The 24,482-nt window shown below is 43.6% G+C and overlaps 1 protein-coding gene across 1 annotated transcript; it reads right to left on the bottom strand.

The window, feature by feature from the left end:
* Positions 1-6,262: 6,262 nt before the first annotated feature.
* LOC121564651 (protein yippee-like 2) lies at positions 6,263-23,358 on the bottom strand. Its single transcript, XM_041875842.2, has 5 exons — positions 23,222-23,358; positions 18,277-18,514; positions 16,742-16,785; positions 16,368-16,476; positions 6,263-8,152 (listed from the first exon to the last, which is right to left on the bottom strand). The coding sequence occupies exons 2-5, from the start codon at positions 18,391-18,393 to the stop codon at positions 8,063-8,065; spliced, it is 360 nt and encodes a 119-aa protein (XP_041731776.1). The 5' UTR covers positions 18,394-18,514; positions 23,222-23,358; the 3' UTR covers positions 6,263-8,062.
* Positions 23,359-24,482: the final 1,124 nt, after the last annotated feature.

Genomic DNA, 24,482 nt, shown 5'->3' with positions numbered 1-24,482 from the left:
AATTATTCTGAAACATTTAATCATAGTGATTGATACAGGAGCTGTAGGATGTATGTCTGGCTCTGTACTGTTAGGAACGGTCTAGAGTGGATTAATGTCTAACATTTTAATAATAGTTTAATGTAGCAAGATGAACTAAGTTCCTTCTGTGTGAGTTGTACAGTAATACTGTTATATAAGCGTGATTAGTTGTGAACGGAACACTGTGTTGTTTAATGTCAAGACAATGAGACTAAAGGTGGGGTGGGGGGGGGCACTATTTCCCAGTGTCGTGGAGAAATGCCCAGAATACCACAAAACAATTTTTACTTTGTGTCAAACCATAACTTTCATATCACTTAATCTATTCAGCACAGTATTGAATAGTAGGCGTATAGTATTAACATCCATTCATCGCTACCATTGTTACTGCTATACTATAGTACACACTATGAACCATAATATTACATTATGCCTGGACTGGAGAAAGAACATATCCTCTTTCAATGTTCAGCTATAGCCTTTGTGGAGAGGATTGATTTGATTTGATTTCTTTCATGGAAAAACAAATTTGTGGCCCTTTAAACCGTCTTCCATTTATCTGAGAAGACTAAAGCCCCATTATCCCGCTGTTTTTTCCATTCATTAAAGAAAGGCCTGTTTACAAATACCAAGAAACGGACCTGATTCAAGTCAATTCCTTGACGTCTGTATTTAATAGGACATTGCTGTCAACATCAATGCCCAAGAAAGTACACTGTTGGTTTAAGTTATGTACAGCCGTTTAGCATTTGCATTCTTTGAACACCGCTCCTTATTGTAACACAAGTCTTCTGTGAGGTTGCCTGTCATGTAGAACAGGAAATCGTGTCTGTCTGCTCTATTCATTATATTTCTGCAACATTCTAAACGTTTCACCTCATGGAATAGACCCCAGTATCCAGCATAATAATTAGTCAATCCTAATCTGATCACCCTTCATTATATTTGCCAGCTAGACTGCATGGCAAAGAAGTCCTACAGTATCTCAATCTGGGTATCACTGCAATTCCACCGAACCCTCAGCCCTTGTCAGTCCTGGAGGGAAGATCTGGTTCTGCATGTGTATATGAGTCCCTTTCACACACGCACAATCTAAAAATATACATTTCAAAGGGGAAATTGAGCGTGAATCAAAGTGTATAATCTAAGACAAATGTGGAGATTACAACAATCTCTAATCTAGAGGGAAGGTATGAACCTGCATTAACTCCTGAATCTGTTTTCAATCTCCCACACACACTTCTATACTGCATACACAGACAGTAGTACAGTACCAGTGAAACCCACCATGTATTGCTAATTTGTGTTCATTAGGGTACGCAACGGAAAGCATTTGTTTTTGTCCATTTTCTCCCATTTGGTGCCAGGAGAGCATGCTGGTGATCTTTATTTCAGTGTTCATTGTGAAAAGGTGTCAGGCCTTACATGTTGTCGTCTCTCTGTGGGTGTTTCTGAGCAACTAGAGGCAAACCCCCCCCCCTACTATGCTGTGTACAGTACTGTAGGCCTCAGCTATGGGTGAGCTGTGTTGGGATCTCTTCCTACCTGAGACCAGACCCGAGCACCCGGCAAAGACATCTGGCTACACACCACAGTGTCTGTGTTCCGTTTTCTTTTTTGACATTAACCAGAGTTTACCCAATGTATTCATTATCAATGTCCTGAACAACAATGTGGAGGATTCTGTTTGCCTGATTTGTGTTGTAGGCTTATGCAGTGTTGTGTCCTCTCTAATCCATTACAAGCAGTGAGGGGAGGAGGAAGGGGAGGAGTGATTCCATGGCTCCAAGAGAGGCGGAGCTATTTTTAGTTCCCTGCGGTTGGTTGGGAGCGGAGCAGTCCGCTGTGAAAGAGAGAGAGCTCTCCCGCTATCCTCCGATGACTGAGGTTCTCGTCATGAGGCCTGGATGGACCCCATGTCCCAAACAAACAACACATCCATTCAGACACACTACAGCCCCCTAGTTGCTGTCATCACAGATGTTAATCTTGATAGGTTTAATTTTTTAGTAAACAAGGTCTGGGTCCTTTATCATGTCATGTTATTTATCAGATAGTGACTGTGGTTCTGTTGCATAGTGCTTTGGATATATGTGGAAAACGATATATCCCACTGAGGAAAACTGGACAATAACAGTAGAACAATGCCCATAACAGCACATGTAGAATCACATGCTAGCTCATTTATAGGATGCGTGTGATCTGTTATCAGTAGTGCCAGGAGTTTTTTCCTGACCACATGACCTGACCAGGTAAAAGTCTTTGTCTAGCTGCGTCACAAGACTTTACTGTAGAGTTGACCTTTTCCTCTACTTGGCGCCAGGAGGAGCTATAGTCTTTGTGTGCCTTTACAGGGTTAAAGCCCTAAAAAGGAGCCCTTATTGTGAAGCCAGGACTCTTAATGTGAAGCCAGGCCATGTGAAAGTAGTCACTGTTCAATGTTTGTGTGAATAAGGGTGTCAGCCATAGGAACAATAAACTATGATCAAACCCAGCCTGCCTAACTGGAGGCCTTTGATTACATTGTTTTAGCTTGCCTTGCACATTGAACACCAGTCATTGGCTCGCAAAACTGCCTCTAACTTCCTTCATACTGGACACAGAGACATAGACATAGAATTGGTATCCACAAGTTCATCTGACTCTGGGGATGTAGATAAAGGGCATTATTGCCAAAATCCCGAAGTATGTCTTTAAGAGACTGATACAGACATGAGGTCACTGGACAATAAAATAAAGAGCTTTCCCTCTCTCGATCTCTCCTTCAAGCATTTTGCTACACCCGCAATAACATCTGCTAAACACGTGTCTGTAACAAATACAAATTTGATTTGAAGGGCTGTGGTTCTTGAAAGCAAATAAACAAAATGCAAATGATGCTGCTTTCTCAGGGGCGATGATGTTTCACCAACATAGACTGAGACAGTGCCTCCTGTTCATTGGACAGTTTTTAGAGGTTAGCCGAGTCCCCGGTGAGCTCCTTATGGTGAGATATCACACCAAAATACCCTTTAACAGCTAGGAAAGCAGTGTTGCTGTTCGTTTTTATAAACTTCCAATAAAAACCATACATCTTTAAGTTCCCTGCCATAGTCACAGTTCAGACATAGGATAGTTTGAGTGTTGTTTCTGTTCACAGAAAGATGATTTGACGCTTGTGGGTTTGTGGTGAAGCCTTGTACGGCTTCTTCTTTCCCTGCTATAGACAGCCAGTCTGTGTGGGTTGGTTTCTGTCCTCAGGCTGGGTCAGGGAAACAGTAGGAGCAGTGAAATGTCAGGAAGCGAGTCCTAACTCGCCCTCTGCGTCGGCCGAGGTCTGTATGGAGGCTGACTGACGTGAGGATTGGGAAGGTGATGATCATACAATTATATGAATTAACAAGTCCAATCATTCATTCAACCTCTTCAGATGTGTGCATCCTCTTTCTGTAATGAAGTGGTACAGTATGTATAGTAGGCAGGGGCGCAACTTTGGTTTTAGAAGTGGGGGGGACATAATATACTTCAAACAGCCTACCCGACCACTCGGAGGCGTCCGCATGGTCCTAAAGCTCACCATTGCCTCGGTTTGTATCACATTCCAATGATAAAACTGGGGGGGACAAAAATGCAATTTCAGAATGTGGGGGGGACATGTCCCCCCCGTCCCCAGTGAAAGTTGCGCCCCTGGTGGTAGGCAACACAGTACCTTCACGAAGGCTGTGTGAGTGATACAGTATGGCTCACATACTTTCATAACAGTACTGGGCCAATAGCTGATGGCGCAATTGCAGCCACAGGTTAAACTAAAGTACTTGGGAGAAGCAAATGCCTTGTGCTTTCTTTCTTACTTTATTCATAGAACAGAATAACTAATACGTTTGTTTCACAATGCCATGTTTATGGCCCATTAGTCTGAGACTGGGCGTAAAGGCCAGGTCCAGACAGACAGACTGTGCACGGCACCAGCTCCTACCACCGTGCCACAGCTCCACGAAATAGAGCCTGTGCGGTTGCTAAGAGAACGGGCCCAATGCAAACACAGCAACATCTACTGCAATGATCTAAGAGAGAGGCGGACCGGCCGGGCAGTGGAGCCCCGTCTCAGCCTGGCACCAAGCCTCCCCTGGAAACCCCTCCACCAGGGGAGACGAGTTGGAGTTGGAGGGGGAAGGAAAGAGTGAATGATAGGAGGGCGAGGGAGAAGATCAGGAAAGTGAAAGGAGAGGGATAGGAGAGGGAGAGTGAGATAAAGGAGAGGAGGGGATGGGTAAGAGAGATACAGAAACAGACAAATTGCAGGTGTGAAATCAGCCCACACACTCGCCCCTGAAATCTGTTCCCCTCCCAACGAAAACAGCATGGGTTTCGAGCTAAAATAATCACATTTGTTTTTGATGAGGCTAGAAGTTGTGATGTATAGTCAGTCAAGAGCTGTTATAGATAAGGTGAAACTGCCATTTAGTTTTTCCACTATTTATATGTATGTACAGTGCATTCAGAAAGTTCAGACCCGTTGACTATTTCCACATTTTGTTACGTTACAGACTTATTCTAAAATGGATTACTTTTTTTCTCACCAATCTACACACAATACCGCATAATGACAAAGTAAAAAGTGTTTTTCATAAATTTTTGCTAAAATTAAAACTAATATCACATTTACATGAGTATTCAGACCCTTTACTCAGTACTTTGTTGAAACACCTTTGGCAGCGATTACAACCTCGAGTCTTCTTGGGTATGATGCTACAAGCTTGGCACACCTGTATTTGGGGAGTTTCTCCCATTCTTCTCTGCAGATCCTCTCAAACTCTGTCAGGTTGGATGGGGAGCATTGCTGCACAGCCATTTTCAGGTCTCTCCAGAGATGTTCGACCGGGTTCAAGTCAAGGCTCTGGCAGAGCCACTCAAGGACATTGAGACTTGTCCCGAAGCCACTCCTGCATTGTCTTGGCTGTGTGCTTAGGGTCGTTGTCCTGTTGGAAGGTGAACCTTTGCCCCAGTCTGAGGTCCTGAGCGCTCTGGAGCAGGTTTTCATTAATGGTATCTCTGTCCTTTGCTCCCTTCATCTTTCCCTCGATCCTGACTAGTCTCCCAGTCTCTGTCACTGAAAAACATCCTCACAGCATGATGCTGCCACCACCATGCTTCACCATAGGGATGGTGCCAGGTTTCCTCCAGACGTGACGCTTGGCATTCAGGCCAAAGAGTTCAATCTTGGTTTCATCAGACCAGAGAATCTTGTTACTCACCTTTTGGCAAACTCCAAGCGGGCTGTCATGTGCCTTTTACTGAGGAGTGGCTTCCGTCTGGCCTTTCTATCATAAAGGCCTGATTGGTGGAGTGCTGCAGAGATGGTTGTCCTTCTGGAAGGTTCTCCTATCTCCACAGAGGAACTCTGGAGCTCTGTCAGAGTGACCATAGGGTTCTTGGTCACCTCCCTGACCAAGGCCCTTCTCCCCCGATTGCTCAGTTTTGCCGGGCGGCCAACACTAGGAAGAGTCTTAGTGATTCCAAACTTCTTCTATTTACGAATGATGGAGGCCACTGTGTTCTTCAGGACCTTCAATGCTGCAGACATTTTTGGTACCCTTCCCCAGATCTGTGCCTTGACACAATCCTGTCTCGGAGCTCTACGGACAATTCCTTCGACCTCATGGCTTGGTTTTTGCTCTGACATGCACTGTCAACTGTGGGACCATATATAGACAAGTGGGTGCCTTTACAAATCATGTCCAATCAATTGAATTTACCACAGGTGGACTCCAATCAAGTTATATAAACATCTCAAGGATGATCAATGGAAAGGATGCACCTGAGCTCAATTTCGAGTCTCATAGCAAAGGGTCTGAATACTTATGTAAATAAGGTATCTGTTTTTTTATTTTTAATACATTTGCAAAAATGTAAAAAAAAACTGTTTTTGTTTTGTCATTATGGGGTGTTGTGTGTAGATTGATGAGGGGGAAAATAATGTAATCCATTTTAGAATAAGGCTGTAACGTAACAAAATGTGCAAAAAGTCAAGGGGTCTGAATACTTTCCCAACTCACTGTACACTGTATTAGCATTTGTATACGAGATGTAGGCTATTGTATATGCCTGTATATATAGTTCTGGTCTGTCCTTAGCCTATGTCACTATCATATTCTATGTCACTATCATATTCTGTTCTATATAGAAAGAACATGGACCCTGATACTTGATACATTATGGTGATGTATATCCAAGACCAACATAGCACGCAGAACACATCCAATACGGGTATCAAGGTGATGCTTTAATTGACCAAGTTCCAATGATATTGTCACTCCTATCTCCTCCTTTACAAAAGACACTAAAATTGAAACATTTTCAAAGAGTAAAAAAGTAGTAAATATCGTTCAACCGACGAGGGCTATACCAGAGAGAAAGCATGGCAAGAATCCAAATCATATTCATGACGATCATAGATAAAATATACATATTACTATTTACATTTAGTAACACAGAGATTGACATCAATTATAATATATGTATATATTAAGATCTGTCATTTACAAAAATCATAATGCATTATATCACAGAGAAAGGTTATCCATAACCTTGGCTTTCAACAACAATTCTCAACCCCACGTTTTGCAACACTCTGACCCAAGCAAAAACATATATAATATTGTGTTTGGTCAATTTATTCTAGATGGGTGGTTTCTTTCGTTGTGCAAGGGCCTTCTACAGCCTCTGATTGGAAGTCTCGACTGCCAGTCAGTTGCCGTGGATATCAGGGAGATTAGTTTGATTAGTTGTGTTGCTTAGTTTGCTTCTGTTTCGAAAATCCACACGTCTACTGTACGGCTTTGCTGTTCAGTGTTTTAAGTGAGGGCCAGGTAGTAAATTAGTGTGTAACAATCTATAAACTGCTATGGTCATCCCAGACTGAAAGAAAGCTTCAGAACGTCAACCTTTCAGAGCTTCATAAGAGCATCTCCTAAAGGCCTCCACATCCCAATTGCTTTCAGTTACCATACCAGGCCAAAACACTAGAACCAATCTCCAAGCCTGTTCAAGTCAGAGCTTCAAAAGTCAAAGATTTCCATAGTTCAATTTAATCCAAAGTGGTGATGGTAGATGTATCATAACTTACATCAGACACAACACATGAAGGATCCAAACATCACAAGACATGATTTCGGGCATCTACAGATGATGGAGAAAGCCAAAGCACTGACTGATCAGATTCTTCTCAGAGTTTAGACATATCCTTGAATCCTTTCACACTCCCTATCATCCTGACTCTCAAAACAAAAACGTCTTCCACTAAACCCTGGAGTGGATCACACGGCTGTGCAACCAGCTGCTACTACAACCCCACAACCAGGGTGGACTAGAATCCAGAATCAGGACCTGCCCTCTCTCTGACCCTCCTCCCCTCAACCCTTCCCCCGCCCAGCCCCTACAGGCCTCAGTGCCAAACCTTAACACCAGGCCTCATCACTGTCCCAGCTGGCACGGCCTTGGGTGGATTAGATCAGCTGGATTTGGGGATAATCATCTTAGGCCATCTCATTCACACACACTGACGAGAGCTCCCATCAGCTCTTTAACCCAAGGCTACTGACCCTGCAGGGCCTGGTCCCTCCTCACACGGCAGGCCAGCCAGCCCTAACATAGATAGTAACACAACAACACTGGCTTTGGCCTGGCTCTCTATCTGAAGAGCTACCCATCAGGCTGGGATGTTGGTCTGGGACATGCATGTTTGTTTGTTTGTTTGTATGCATGTGTGTGTTTGCTTGCCATTGCGCGTGTGTCTGGTGGTGTCCATCCATCCCCAGTGACATCCTCCTCCAGTCCAGACACACACAGAGCGCAGAGGGGCAGGTCAGGCTACTCCTACAGCCTCACCCACACTCCTCTACTACCTCCACTCTGGAGGCTGCTGGGGTGTGTCATCAGGAGGGGAGGGGAGGACAGAGGTCCATGGTAAATCAAAGTTGCACACTCACCCACACACTCGCCTCCCTCCCTCCCATCCACCCCCATTCAATCCCCAACCGAGTTACGGACGACGCTTCGTCTTTCAGTCCCAGCCGTTGTCCTTGATCATGTGGGCCAGCTCGATGATGAACTTGCCCTCCTTGTACTTCTGACTGCTCTCAAAGGCATGCTCCTGTGGGGGAGTGTCAGGGTGGGGAAATAGACGGGGTGAGGGAGGGAGAGAGGGGAAAAAGAGGGAGGGGGAGAGAGGGAAAGGGAAGAGAGAAGAAGGAAGGGAGAAAGCAGATGAGGCTTTTCCAGGATGAGAGACTTCACACTCATTGCCACTGAAAACAAATGTAGTCAAATGTGTTTTTACTGTACATCTCAATATCCTATTTAGTCTTTCCTATTCAAGCAGAGAGAGGCGTTATCAGGTTTCACGGTCTGGAAGTCCACTGGGTCAAGCGTCTGTGGAACTTGGACGACGGTGTAGAAACAACCGTGTCAGGGATATTAATGGCCTCGCCCCGCGTTTCGTTATATCTGGGCAGACGTGTGAGGTATGTGTGAGTCATAAACCCCCCCACACACACACACACACACACACACACACACACACACAGGGGTCTGAGGGGGAAGTGGCAGTGAAGCCATGCTGATAAACGGGACAGCTGGTATGTGGAGCGGCTGTGTGTTCCACATTGACCTGCTGCTAGAAATTACACCTTTTCTAAGTACTAAACATGGATGCACAATTATATTTCAGTGCAAATATAAAGCTGTCCACATCTATTAATAATATATATATATATATATATATATACACACACTGCTCAAAAAAATAAAGGGAACACTAAAATAACACATCCTAGATCTGAATGAATGAAATAATCTTATTAAATACTTTTTTCTTTACATAGTTGAATGTGCTGACAACAAAATCACACAAAAATTATCAATGGAAATCAAATTTATCAACCCATGGAGGTCTGGATTTGGAGTCACCCTATAAATTAAAGTGGAAAACCACACTACAGGCTGATCCAACTTTTATGTAATGTCCTTAAAACAAGTCAAAATGAGGCTCAGTAGTGTGTGTGGCCTCCACGTGCCTGTATGACCTCCCTACAACGCCTGGGCATGCTCCTGATGAGGTGGCGGATGGTCTCCTGAGGGATCTCCTCCCAGACCTGGACTAAAGCATCCGCCAACTCCTGGACAGTCTGTGGTGCAACGTGGCGTTGGTGGATGGAGCGAGACATGATGTCCCAGATGTGCTCAATCGGATTCAGGTCTGGGGAATGGGTGGGCCAGTCCATAGCATCAATGCCTTCCTCTTGCAGGAACTGCTGACACACTCCAGCCACATGAGGTCTAGCATTGTCTTGCATTAGGAGGAACCCAGGGCCAACCGCACCAGCATATGGTCTCACAAGGGGTCTGAGGATCTCATCTCGGTACCTAATGGCAGTCAGGCTACCTCTGGCGAGCACATGGAGGGCTGTGCGGCCCCCCAAAGAAATGCCACCCCACACCATGACTGACCCACCGCCAAACCGGTCATGCTGGAGGATGTTGCAGGCAGCAGAACGTTATCTACGGCGTCTCCAGACTGTGTCACGTCTGTCACATGTGCTCAGTGTGAACCTGCTTTCTTCTGTGAAGAGCACAGGGCGCCAGTGGCGTATTTGCCAATCTTGGTGTTCTCTGGCAAATGCCAAACGTCCTGCACGGTGTTGGGCTGTAAGCACAACCCCCACCTGTGGACGTCGGGCCCTCATACCACCCTCATGGAGTCTGTTTCTGACCGTTTGAGCAGACACATGCACATTTGTGGCCTGCTGGAGGTCATTTTGCAGGGCTCTGGCAGTGCTCCTCCTGCTCCTCCTTGCACAAAGGCGGCGGTAGCAGTCCTGCTGCTGGGTTGTTGCCCTCCTACGGCCTCCTCCACGTCTCCTGATGTACTGGCCTGTCTCCTGGTAGCGCCTCCATGCTCTGGACACTACGCTGACAGACACAGCAAACCTTCTTGCCACAGCTCGCATTGATGTGCCATACTGGATGAGCTGCACTACCTGAGCCACTTGTGTGGGTTGTAGACTCTGTCTCATGCTACCACTAGAGGGAAAGCACCGCCAGCATTCAAAAGTGACCAAAACATCAGCCAGGAAGCATAGGAACTGAGTGGTCTGTGGTCACCAACTGCAAAACCACTCCTTTATTGGGGGTGTCTTGCTAATTGCCTATAATTTCCACCTGTTGTCTATTCCATTTGCACAACAGCATGTGAAATGTATTGTCAATCAGTGTTGCTTCCTAAGTGGACAGTTTGATTTCACAGAAGTGTGATTGACTTGGAGTTACATTGTGTTGTTTAAGTGTTCCCTTTATTTTTTTGAGCAGTGTATATATACACAGTGGGGAGAACAAGTATTTGATACACTGCCGATTTTCCTACTTACAAAGCATGTAGAGGTCTGTAATTTTTATCATAGGTACACTTCAACTGTGAGAGACGGAATCTAAAACAAAAATCCAGAAAATCACATTGTATGATTTTTAAGTAATTAATTTGCATTTTATTGCATGACATAAGTATTTGATCACCTACCAACCAGTAAGAATTCCGGCTCTCACAGACCTGTTAGTTTTTCTTTAAGAAGCCCTCCTGTTCTCCACTCATTACCTGTATTAACTGCACCTGTTAGAACTCGTTACCTGTATAAAAGACACCTGTCCACACACTCAATCAAACAGACTCCAACCTCTCCACAATGGCCAAGACCAGAGAGCTGTGTAAGGACATCAGGGATAAAATTGTAGACCTGCACAAGGCTGGGATGGGCTACAGGACAATAGGCAAGCAGCTTGGTGAGAAGGCAACAACTGTTGGCGCAATTATTAGAAAATGGAAGAAGTTCAAGATGATGGTCAATCACCTTCGGTCTGGGGCTCCATGCAAGATCTCACCTCGTGGGGCATCAATGATCATGAGGAAGGTGAGGGATCAGCCCAGAACTACACGGCAGGACCTGGTCAATGACCTGAAGAGAGCTGGGACCACAGTCTCAAAGAAAACCACTAGTAACACACTACGCCGTCATGGATTAAAATCCTGCAGCGCACGCAAGGTCCCCCTGCTCAAGCCAGCGCATGTCCAGGCCCGTCTGAAGTTTGCCAATGACCATCTGGATGATCCAGAGGAGGAATGGGAGAAGGTCATGTGGTCTGATGAGACAAAAATATAGCTTTTTGGTCTAAACTCCACTCGCCGTGTTTGGAGGAAGAAGAAGGATGAGTACAACCCCAAGAACACCATCCCAACCGTGAAGCATGGAGGTGGAAACATCATTCTTTGGGGATGCTTTTCTGCAAAGGGGACAGGACGACTGCACCGTATTGAGGGGAGGATGGATGGGGCCATGTATCGCGAGATCTTGGCCAACAACCTCCTTCCCTCAGTAAGAGCATTGAAGATGGGTCGTGGCTGGGTCTTCCAGCATGACAACGACCCGAAACACACAGCCAGGGCAACTAAGGAGTGGCTCCGTAAGAAGCATCTCAAGGTCCTGGAGTGGCCTAGCCAGTCTCCAGACCTGAACCCAATAGAAAAATCTTTGGAGGGAGCTGAAAGTCCGTATTGCCCAGCGACAGCCCCGAAGGATCTGGAGAAGGTCTGTATGGAGGAGTGGGCCAAAATCCCTGCTGCAGTGTGTGCAAACCTGGTCAAGACCTACAGGAAACGTATGATCTCTGTAATTGCAAACAAAGGTTTCTGTACCAAATATTAAGTTCTGCTTTTCTGATGTATCAAATACTTATGTCATGCAATAAAATGCAAATTAATTACTTAAAAATCATACAGTGTGATTTTCTGGATATATATATATATACACACACACATATACACAGTTGAAGTCAGAAGTTTACATACACCTTAGCCAAATACCTTTCAACTCAGTTTTTCACAATTTCTGACATTTAATCCTAGTTAAAATTCCCTGTCTTAGGTCAGTTAGGATCACCACTTTATTTTAAGAATGTGAAACGTCAGAATAATAGTAGAGAGAATGATTTATTTCAGCTTGTATTTCTTTCATCACATTCCCAGTACGTTCATCTCTAGGAGACAGAACGAGTCTCCTTCCTGAGCGGTATGATGGCTGCGTGGTCCCATGGTGTTTATCCTTGCATACTATTGTTTTTACAGATGAACGTGGTACCTTCAGGCATTTGGAAATTGCTCCCAAGGATGAACCAGACTGTCTGTAAACAATTGTTGGAAAAATGACTTGTGTCATGCACAAAGTAGATGTCCTAACCGACTTGCCAAAACTATAGTTAGTTAACAAGAAATTTGTGGAGTGGTTGAAAACGAGTTTTAATGACTCCAACCTAAATGTATGTAAACTTCCGACTTCAACTGTATATATACATACACTATCAGTCAAAAGTTTGGACACACCTACTCATTCAAGGGTTTTTCTTTATTTAAATTTTTTTTTACATTGTAGAATAATAGTGAAGACATCAAAACTATTAAATAACACATGGAATCATGTAGTAACCAAAGTGTTAAACGAATCAAAATTTTGGATGTTTCCACCCCCATGCTTCACAGTAGGTATGGTGTTCTTTGGATGCAACTCAGCATTCTTTGTCCTCCAAACACGACGAGTTGAGTTTTTACCAAAAAGTTATATTTTGGTTTCATCTGACCATATGACATTCTCCCAATCCTCTTCTGGATCATCCAAATGCACTCTAGCACACTTCAGACGGGCCAGGATTTGAGTCCCTGGCGGCGTAGTGTGTTACTGATGGTAGGCTTTGTTACTTTGGTCCCAGCTCTCTGCAGGTCATTCACTAGATCCCCCGTGTGGTTCTGGGATTTTTGCTCACCGTTCTTGTGATCATTTTGACCCCACGGGGTGAGATCTTGCGTGGAGCCTCAGATCGAGGGAGATTATCAGTGGTCTTGTATGTCTTCCATTTCCTAATAATTGCTCCCACAGTTGATTTCTTCAAACCAAGCTGCTTACCTATTGCAGATTCAGTCTTCCCAGCCTATTGCAGGTCTACAATTTTGTTTCTGGTGTCCTTTGACAGCTCTTTGGTCTTGGCCATAGTGGAGTTTGGAGTGTGACTGTTTGAGGTTGTGGACAGGTGTCTTTTATACTGATAACAAGTTCAAACAGGTGCCATTAATACAGGTAACGAGTGGAGGACAGAGGAGCCTCTTAAAGAAGAAGTTACAGGTCTGTGAGAGCCAGAAATCTTGCTTGTTTGTAGGTGACCAAATACTTATTTTCCACCATAATTTGCAAATAAATTCATAAAAAATCCTCTTGGAAGCCTCCCTGACCAGTTTTCTTCTAGTCTTTTCATAAATTTTGGAGGGACGTCCAGTTCTTGTTAATGTCTCTGTTGTGCCATATTTTATCCACTTGATGATGACTGTCTTCACTGTGTTCCATGGTATATGTAATGCTTTGGAAATTATTTTGTACCCTTCTCCTGACTGATATCTTTCAACAATGACATCCCTCTGATGCCTTGGAAGCTCTCTGCGGACCATGGCTTTTGCTCTGAGATGCAACTAAGAAAATGTCAGGCTGATATTTATTTGTGATTAATCAGAGTCACTTTAAATGATGGCAGGTGTGTAATGACTTCTATTTAACATGAGTTTGAATGTGATTGGTTAATTCTGAACACAGCCACATCCCCAGTTATAAGAGGGTGTGCACACTTATGCAACCAGGTTATTGTAAGGTTTTTATTTTTCATTTTCCCCCCTCGAAGATTTTAGTTTGTTTTTCAGTTGAATTGTTCACATTATAGGTCACATTAACAGTGGAAAAAGTTCTGACATGATTTATCTCATTCTTTTACATCACAAAAACATGGCATTTTAACAGGGGTGTGTATACTTTTTATATCCCCTGTATATACATACACACACACACACACACACACACACACACAGTACTAGTTCCACAAATTTCACCTGGTGCTAGAAATATCGCCTTCACCAAGTACTGGAGGCACACTAACTGTATGTACTGTAACTGTTGTTCTGTTTCAGTACAACTCAGATTGATGTCCACATCTATATCCTTATATACAGTGGGGGAAAAAAGTATTTAGTCAGCCACCAATTGTGCAAGTTCTCCCACTTAAAAAGATGAGAGAGGCCTGTAATTTTCATCATAGGTACACGTCAACTATGACAGACAAAATGAGAATTTTTTTTCCAGAAAATCACATTGTAGGATTTTTTATGAATTTATTTGCAAATTATGGTGGAAAGTAAGTATTTGGTCACCTACAAACAAGCAAGATTTCTGGCTCTCACAGACCTGTAACTTCTTCGTTAAGAGGCTCCTCTGTCCTCCACTCGTTACCTGTATTAATGGCACCTGTTTGAACTTGTTATCAGTATAAAAGACACCTGTCCACAACCTCAAACAGTCACACTCCAAACTCCACTATGGCCAAGACTAAAGACCTGTCAAAGGACACCAGAAACCAAATTGTAGACCTGCACCAGGCTGGGAAGACTGAATCTGCAATAGGTAAGCAGCTTGGTTTGAATAAATCAACTGTGGGAGCAATTATTAGGAAATGGAAGACATATAAGACCACTGATAATCTCCCTCGATCTGGGGCTCCACGCAAGATCTCACCCCGTGGGGTCAAAATGATCACAAGAACGGTGAGCAAAAATCCCAGAACCACACGGGGGGACCTAGTGAATGACCTGCAGAGAGCTGGGACCAAAGTAACAAAGCCTACCATCAGTAACACACTACGCCGCCAGGGACTCAAATCCTGCAGTGCCAGACGTGTCCCCCTGCTTAAGCCAGTACATGTCCAGGCCCGTCTGAAGTTTGCTAGAGTGCATTTGGATGATCCAGAAGAGAATTGGGAGAATGTCATATGGTCAGATGAAACCAAAATAGAACTTTTTGGTAAAAACTCAACTTGCATCCAAAGAACACCATACCTACTGTGAAGCATGTGGGTGGAAACATCATGCTTTGGGGCTGTTTTTTCTGCAAAGGGACCAGGACGACTGATCCGTGTAAAGGAAAGAATGAATGGGGCCATGTATCGTGAGATTTTGAGTGAAAACCTCCTTCCATCAGCAAGGGCATTGAAGATGAAACGTGGCTGGGTCTTTCAGCATGACAATGATCCCAAACACACCGCCCGGGCAACGAAGGAGTGGCTTCGTAAGAAGCATTTCAAGGTCCTGGAGTGGCCTAGCCAGTCTCCAGATCTCAACCCCATAGAAAATCTTTGGAGGGAGTTGAAAGTCCGTGTTGCCCAGCGACAGCCCCAAAACATCACTGCTCTAGAGGAGATCTGCATGGAGGAATGGACCAGCAACAGTGTGTGAAAACCTTGTGAAGACTTACAGAAAACGTTTGACCTGTGTCATTGCCAACAAAGGGTATATAACAAAGTATTGAGAAACTTTTGTTATTGACCAAATACTTATTTTCCACCATAATTTGCAAATAAATTCATTAAAAATCCTACAATGTGATTTTCTGGAGAAAAAAAATCTCAATTTGTCTGTCATAGTTGACGTGTACCTATGATGAAAATTACAGGCCTCTCTCATCTTTTTAAGTGGGAGAACTTTCACAATTGGTGGCTGACTAAATACTTTTTCCCCACTGTATTGGCTACATTATATATAGGCTACATTAGATATAGGGTACATTATACAGTATATAGGCTACATTATATATAGGCTACATTATACAGTATATAGGCTACATTATATATAGGCTACATGACATATAGGGCCTACTTATTCTGTATATATAAAAACAGATTTTATATTTTTGAATGAATTCTAATCCTTTGTCTAATTTGTGATTGGATAAGCAGTTGTTCTTGTTGCTGGTCAAACTGGTCTTGAATCACTACAGTTATCTCAGTGTGGACAGCCCAGCTCTGGTCCATCATGAATGGCCACCATCTCTGAACTAGGAGAAGGAGGTCAAGTTGGTTGAGTACTTCGAAAATGAATAGGCCTACATCATGAGAAATATCCCCCTTAGATCAAGATTGGGACTGCAAGGAATCCCTTTACTGAGTCAGCCTATGTACTGTAATGTTACACTGATGTTAGGAATGATGGGCCCAAAATAGTCTTGGGGTCCAAAATGAAGACCAGAACTCATCCATGTCAATACGATAACATGAAAAGTGAAGTAGGGCCTGCACACTCAATTGTTCCAAAACCTTTATTAGTTAATAGCGTTTCAATCCTACAATGATCTAATAAGGTAATAAAGGTAATAATGTGCCCGTGCCTGTCCTCTCTAACTCTAGGTACAGTATCTGCCATTGTTCTAACCTCCCCTGACGTGCACACTCTTACTCACATATTTCCAACCCAGAGTTGTCTTGCAGTTCTCACAGTAGATATCTGCCACAGCATGCAGCCCCGTGAGCAACACCCTCTCTTCCGCCGGCCCACACCCCACGTTCACCCTAAGAGAGAGCGAGAGAGAGAAGGGAGAGAGAGCGAGAGAAAGCAAGCTCATCAGCTGTTCGATTCGTAAAGGTTGCCTGTCTGTACTGAGTCATAACACGCCCACTCACACACTAGATATTATTACCCAAAGGCACTTCATACTGAGCTAGATAGGGACCATGTTCATACAGTAGAAATGAGCATCTTCATTTCATACTCATTGTGAGCTGAGGACTGGATCATGGCTGTACTGTAACTATATGCAGACACACTGATACTCACACTGAGTTGAACAGATAAGCTCTCCCTTGGCTGCCCTGGAAAGACTGCAGGAAAATATGATAAGTAGGTTAAAAAGGAGGAGGAGTATCCTCAGCAGTCAGCATTAAAGCCACAATCTGGAGTTTTTGTTTCAGCCCCGCCACTTCATTGACATGATCATTAAACAGCAGGAAATATCCCAGATTTTGCCTTTAAAGTAAGACTGACTGACTGACAGACATGTGCTTTTTGTACAGGTGAGGGTTTACTTTACATAGTGTAGCACATGGGAAAAGTAATATTCTAACACACACACACAAGCTGTAGAAGTAAGATGGCGGTGAAATGAGCCACACAGAGGTGCAGTAGGCTCGTTTCCAGTCTGAAAGTGCAGCATCAGCTGTAATACTAGGTCCAAGTGTGAAGGAGTCTGCCAGCAGAGCTTTAAGACAGACGCAGCAAGCACTCAATACCTTTCTAGTTATTACAGTGCGATTCATTGAATGTTCAAATTAATCTATAAAAAACTACAGTATTTATACAGTGTATCCTTTATTTAACCAGGGAAGTCAAGTAGACATGGACATCTCTTTCAAGTAAGCCCTAGAGCCCAACAGTAGCATGTTCTCTCATGCTCTCTCTTGGGAATGACTTGTACATTAGGGCAGTGTTTCCCTTACATACCTGATTCAGCTAATCCCCAAACCCTTGATTAGTAGAATCAGGGTCAAGTTCAAAACAGTGTCTACCTGGACTTGTCAAACAAGAAACACTCATTTTCTGTTGTAAAACGTTTGGAAACTTTTTCAGTTGCATGCCCTAATGAACACCACACAGGTGTGTTAGTGCTGGGCTTCAAAGAGTGACTGCCTATAAAAAGCAACAAATCTCTTTGAAAACGGCCTATGTGGCATCGATATGAGTCAGATACAGTTATTCTAGTGTCTAAATTGACTACAAAGTGTAAATAGGATCATTTTGGTTATAAAGTCAGTCTCGTCTAAAATGGAGTTTGGAACATCCGTGCGTCACAACGGGTAAATTACAATGTCTATTTGCCCACTAACATGGGGTGAACAGCTGTGGTGATTGCTCTTAATCCAATAGCATAGACAGTGAGACAGACCTGCCCAGCAGCTCTGACTGTTTACATAAGACAACACTTCGCGCATTTTCTTACTTGAAAAATACTGCACCAAACACCTTAGATGTAAAATTGCGCAACTAAAACATCCTCGGCAAAAACGTCAAACTTAATTACAGATTTCTTGAGTTATCTTAGATTCATTCTGGGGATTTTGAGGAAAGTTAAATAGGCTTCAGTGTCTCATAGGGGACAAACATCATTAACCAAACGCGGAATCGGTCAGGAAACACACCTCCAAGACTGAAATCTAGTTTTTCTAATGAGCAACAGAAAAACGTATGTGCCATTAGGGGTGTTCAGTGGCTCTTTAAAGGAAATGTGGAATAGATTGAGGGAAACACTATTAGAGCAAGCAGTGTCATTAGGGGATGGACGGTTGTGGTCGGTATGTTAAACAGTCAGTGTTCACCTTGGAGATGAGCTCATCGTGGTTGGCCAGGTGCGCTCTGCAGTGGATGCAGCTGTAGGTTCGGTGGCAGCTGGGCAGGTAGGCCTGGAAGGTCTTGGAGCGCGTCATCCTGACCATCGGGTGGGGCGGGGTGGGGGGGCGGTGCAGAAAGGGGCTGCCGGCCCAGCTAGGCTCGCAGGGGAAGCACCGCAACACACAGGTGAGGGCCGTGGTGAGGGGCGGGGCGGGAGGCACACACCTGGTGAAGCGGAGCACAGGAGATACACACTGATGAAGCTGGTCTATAGTCGAAACCTCGTTGTTGTTTTTTTATCTAATCCTTGTGTAGATTGTTGGCAACACAGCACAAACATATCTGGGTCCAGGATCATCCATGTGTGGATATAAAGAGATTTTAACTCAAGTGCCTTGGATTTTTGATATATGAGTTCCCACAGGGATACCTTTACATTGCTGCATAATGCATATCATTGTCTATCTTTAGATACTGTAAGATATGAAAATCTGTTAGCCTCCATTTGTTCTCTGCATATGAATTCATGTTCAGTAGGCAAATTACTTTGCAGTGGAGCATGTCAGAGCATGAATGTGTATGTAGCCTATGATAGATGAAAAATGTCAGGTATTCTTTACTGAGTCAAGCATAGACTGATCTCATGATCATTGTATTATACTGAGAGACAGTAGCCTAAAAATAATTGAACTTTAGACTGTTAACACAAAGAGGCTTGTGAGGGAAAGACTGTGTGCTATAAGCCTTTAAGACATGCCCTTGTTTTCTCTGTAGGCTTCTGCCTCTGAGCCAACAGTGTGGGACCGGGGCATAAAGAGACCACTCAAAGGTCTTGCGCGCACACACACACACACACACACACACACACACACTTTAACCCCAAAGCCTTTTCCTTTCTCTCTGTCATTTTAGGACAGAAATGTGAGGATAAGGCTAAAGCACAGCTTAGCACAGATCCAAGTAATCTCCACAATCTCCATAGACTCCAATTAGGAACAGGTTGTTACTCTAAACCAGGGTTGTGGTCAATTCCATTTCAATTCAGGAAGTAAACTTGAAATTCCAATTCCACATTTACCTCATTGAAACGCATTAAGGAATATTGGAATGAGAACTTCCTGAATTGACCCCAACCTTGCAGTAAATGAGGTTGCAATGAGGGGGCAATGAGGTTAACCTAGTCAAACAGCCTTGGTTAGAGACATGTATATCTGTCATCTAGCAGGTTCAAAGCCTGCCCTGACATTATCTTGAAATATGGAGCTAAATACTGCTCCAATGTATTTAGTTACAGTTTACTATCAAAGCAATTATGTACTCTATGAATCCAATATATTCCGGCGCTAATGGATGACGTGTCAACCACACTCTGTAATGGGTGGTTTGATTACCTAGGTCTATTTCTGATTTGATTACCTAGGTCTATTTCTGGTTTGATTACCTAGGTCTATTTCTGGTTTGATTACCTAGGTCTATTTCTGGTTTGATTACCTAGGTCTATTTCTGTCTCATGGGGATATCTCACACACACACACACACACATAGAAACACACACTTACAAAGCAGTGTTGATATAGTATGTTGATATGGGAAAATCAAGTATTGTGAAAGAGAAGCCTTATGTCACTGCCTTTTGACTCACTGAGTCACTTTCCCACTTTCCTTCCAAAGGATCCATTCCCAAGCTTTTCCAATGTATGTCAGTGACTTGAGAGATGAAATGAGAGCGGAGTCTCATGTGCATTACAAACGGAGAGACCAGCTTGTCTGCACAAATCACATTAGCCTTCCAAATCACCTCCATTGGTAATGATTTTCCACCCTCGACTCATATAGAAAAATAATTTGTCCAGGTCTCTCAGTTATAAGACATATTATAAACTGGGTGGTTCGAGCCCTGAATGCTGATTGGCTGACATCCGTGGTATCTCAGACCGTATACCACAGGTATGACAAAACATTTATTTTTACTACTCTAATTACGTTGGTAACCAGTTTATAATAGCAATAAAGCACCTTGGGGGTTTGTGATATATACCACGGCTAAGGGCTGTTCTTAAGCACGACACAACGCAGAGTGCCTGGATACAGCCCTTAGACGTGGTATATTGGCCATATATCACGAACCCCTGAGGTGCCTTATTGCTATTATAAACTGGTTACCAACGTAATTAGAGTAGTAAAAATAAATGTGCATAAGTAGTAAAAATAAATGTGCATAACTCCCGAGTGGTGCAGTGGTATAAGGCACTGCATTGCAGTGCTAGCTGTGCCACTAGAGATCCTGGTTCGAATCCAGACTCTGTCGTAGCCGGCCGCGACCGGGAGACCCTTGGGGCGGCGCACAATTGTCCCAGCATCGTCCAGGGTAGGGGAGGGAATGGCCGGCAGGGAAGTAGCTCAGTTGGTAGAGCATGGCATTTGCAACGCCAGGGTTGTGGGTTCGATTCCCACGGGGGGCCAGTATGAAAAAAATAAAAAATAATGTATGCACTCACTAACTGTAAGTCGCTCTGGATAAGAGCGTCTGCTAAATGACGTAAATGTAATAAGAACAGCCCTTAGCCGTGGTATATTGGCCATATACCACACCTCCTCTGGCCTTGCTTAATTACATCTCCATGTGACATATGTATAGAAAGAGTGTAACAGATATAGAAATAGCAGGTGAATATATTCACTTGTATCTAACATTTTATAGTTCAACTCAACGTGTTGCACCTGTTGTTCCTTAGGTGAGAGGCTGACCGACACATTGAAGAATCCTCCACTAATTTTCATACACCAGATCATCTTTTGATGTGCTCATCTAAAAAAGGATCTCTTTCAAGACCCAGCATTTGTTTGTAGACTAAATGCAGCCACTACAACAACACAGCACAGCAAGTAGAGGCTCTACCCTGCTTTGCACCAAAGCCTCTTTGTTTCATATCACAGAAGAAAATCTAAGACAGCTAAGAATAAGTCCAAAGACTAACCAAGACAAATTCTCTCCCTGTCAAATAATTCTTCAAAGATAACAGAGATGGGATCCACCAATGCTGTCTGAGCTTGCAAAAACTGTCAGCGTGTTTTTCTGACACATTATCATCACCTTCTTCTCCCGTTTCTGTCTGCCTCACCCCTGAAGGCTGATGTTCTGAGCTGTCTGGTATTGGTATAGTCTGGGTGCCACGCTACATGCCACATCACTTACCAGCCAAAAGGTCCTCGCTCGTATCACAAAAACAACCTTGCTTATGTAACCGGAGAGGAGCTGCTGCGGTCGCTCGGTCGAACAGTCAGAGGGACAATGATAGTGATAGCAGCCGGGGGAGAGAGAGAGAGACGGACCGGGGAGCATGCGTCCTTGTGTTTGGGGCCCTAGCTGTCCTTCATAGCACACAGCCCCACAGCTCCAATGGGAGGCTTTATGTAGTTTCCTCTCTCTCTCTCTCAATCAGTGTTTCAGGGGCAACAGACAGCATAGTGATGTGTTACATCACTGACAGCAACAGACCAAATCTCAAATCCCCTTATCTGATCTTGAGGGTGGACAATGTAATCCTTTGGGGTTTCCCCTTATTTGATCTGTATGAGCCTTCGAGGGGCGGACATAACTGTTATGGTGCGTGTACCTCTGCATATTATTGTTTCTATGATTGTCAGAAACCAATGAGTAGCCTGTTAGTCTACCTACCCATTCATACATTGAAAGTGGTGGTGGACCGGTGTGTGTGTGCGCGCGCACATGTTTGTGCATGAAATCATGTGTCCAGGTGTCACGTGTGTTGTTGGCTGTGTGTCTGGTTGGGGGCTTGTGTATTTGCACACATGAATCTGGTCAGACAGTGGCTGCCTGGATAACTGTATGTAGGGCAGACCTTTAGCCACCACAGATGGTGGGGATGCCTCAGTTTAGCAATGCAAGGAAGTTGATTCAACATACACACACGCCTGCAGGCACACACACACATATACACATACACACCTTGTTCATGAGTGTGTTACATGATCCAAAATGTTGTCTTGTGTTGTGTGTACAGTAACATGTCATTTTTTGAGAAAACATCTGTCTTGACATTTTGATGCAGAAAAAGTATTTACTCAGCATTGCCTTTTATCATCACACTTGGAATAGTCCTATTCAGGAGTTGAAGTGCTATGTTAAGGCGACACGTGTCTATTAGCGCCAGTTGTCTATAGGATACATGCAAATAAATAACTTGACAACGGTCAACTAGAGGAATAGGCTACAGGCGATTCAACACCCAACACAGAAGCCATAATACACATGACCCATTTAGCGACAATGTACCGATTGGCTACAGCAACCGGCAGGCCAAACCTTTGCTAAAAATGCGCCCTAGGGCAAGCAACCTTAGATTAATGTTACACCCGGTCATTTAACTCCCAGGAACTCTCCCTTATTGCCTTATGTTCACTGGCGTAGCACACACCCCGGGTTTGGGGTCCCACCGGAGGTCGGGCACCCTCAGATAGCATGATTATCATTTTTTAATTACATGAAATTAGTTTTAAAACTGCAACATGTACTCTCAGCCTCATGACAAAATGTGTAAAATAGCATGAGATTAGCTATACAACTGCAAATATTTCTGCATATGACGATATTGATATTGTCAGCAGGCTGAATTATGTTTACGCACTCGATGCTCCCATACCGTATTCCTTCCTGCGGCTGCTGGTGGCGCAGGATCAGGCCACGCGTAACGTGTAATAATAATAACAACCAGCTCCACTGCAGACCTCGAGATCCCATCCATGCCCGCAACATAAACAACCAGCTAGCAACATTCTGAATTGCATTGGGCAATTCAATTATAATAGCCTATTCAACCATAATATATATTATGGCAAGATATATATATATATATATATATATATATATATATATATATTTTATTATGGCAAGGATTTACATAGATTTACCTCTGACTAGAAGAAAAATGTTGATCACTTAAGAAGTCGCACCTCCTCGTTTTCCTCGTAGCAATGCCAAACCTAAATCCTTCTTCGCATTTCTTTCTAGGTAAATTTCCTCTCCAGCCCTGGCAAGTCGTGCACACGCAATGTTTTTAAGCGCGCAGTGCCCAGACCGAGTTTGATGTAATTGCACAGAACCACACTGTACTTCGTCTGGAGACAAATTGACAGCCGTACCCGCCAACCAATATAGCGATAAGGCATAGCAACACTGCGCTTATTGGTTATGAATAGACAGGAGCAACCAATACTCTAGCTTGTACTGTTAGGCTGGCTACCTGCAGTTCTATTCAGTTTTAGGACAGAGACAGACCTGTATTGAAAAATTTGCTGAGGAAATATATATCATTCAGAAATTGTGTTGAAATTATGTAAATAGGCAGAATAGGCACAGCAATGGACTTCAACAACTCAACTTTTGATCCAAGATTAACCCTTCATATTACTTGTTTTTACGTTCGGTGGGCTCTCCTTGTACCCTACTTCAGGGTTTACCAAATTCGGTCCTGGGGGCACGTTTTCTTTTTTGTCCTACCACTATACAGCTGATTCAAATAATCAAAGGTTGATGATGAGTTGGTTATTTGAATCAGCTGTGTAGTGCTAGGGCAAAACGGATAGTTTGTTTACAATCTTTATTTAACTGATTGCTGCCTCCTAGTGGTGGTTTTAAACCACACTCACGATAAGAGGTTAAAGTAAAAGTTGTGTGTGAAAACAGAGCAGCGCCATCTGATGTTTATACTTGGGGACGTGCTGTTTGATAAACAATCTAATTTCACTCCAAATGGCTTCAACATCTATAAACTTGACCTGAGTTTAACGGTAATTTAGCCGGAATCTTGAGAGACATGAGACATAGATGCGTTGCTTTTTCTGTTGATATGCTTGATTGGTGTATTTTATCCATTGTGTTTTAGATTCTGTTGTAAATCTTTACTGACTGATGTCTGGAGATTTTTTGTTGTAACATACCATATCTCCGGATGTTAGAGGGATTTAAAGCCTAGCGGTTAAGAGCGTTGGACCAGTAACCGAAACGTCGTTGGTTCGAATCCACGAGCCGACTAGGTGAAAAATCTATCGATGTGCCCTTGAGCAAGGCACTTAACCCTATTTGCTCCTGTAAATCGCTGTGGATAAGACCGTCTGCTATATGACTAAAATGTACATATACATTTCCAACTATTTCACGTGTTGGACTTTT

This window comes from Coregonus clupeaformis, chromosome 5, assembly GCF_020615455.1.
Source record: "Coregonus clupeaformis isolate EN_2021a chromosome 5, ASM2061545v1, whole genome shotgun sequence".
NCBI lineage: Eukaryota > Metazoa > Chordata > Actinopteri > Salmoniformes > Salmonidae > Coregonus > Coregonus clupeaformis.
This window is presented reverse-complemented; position numbering and strand designations above follow the sequence as displayed.

Bases quoted from the DNA above. Each gene is read 5' to 3' on its own strand.
- LOC121564651 (XM_041875842.2), bottom strand. From the start codon at position 18,393: ATGGTCAGGATGACGCGCTCCAAGACCTTCCAGGCCTACCTGCCCAGC. The intron at 16,477-16,741 runs GTGAGTATCAGT...GCTCTCTCTTAG, and splicing joins GCTTATCTGTTCAACTCAGT to GGTGAACGTGGGGTGTGGGC. The intron at 8,153-16,367 runs GTGAGTAAGAGT...ACTCCCCCACAG, and splicing joins CAACTCTGGGTTGGAAATAT to GAGCATGCCTTTGAGAGCAG.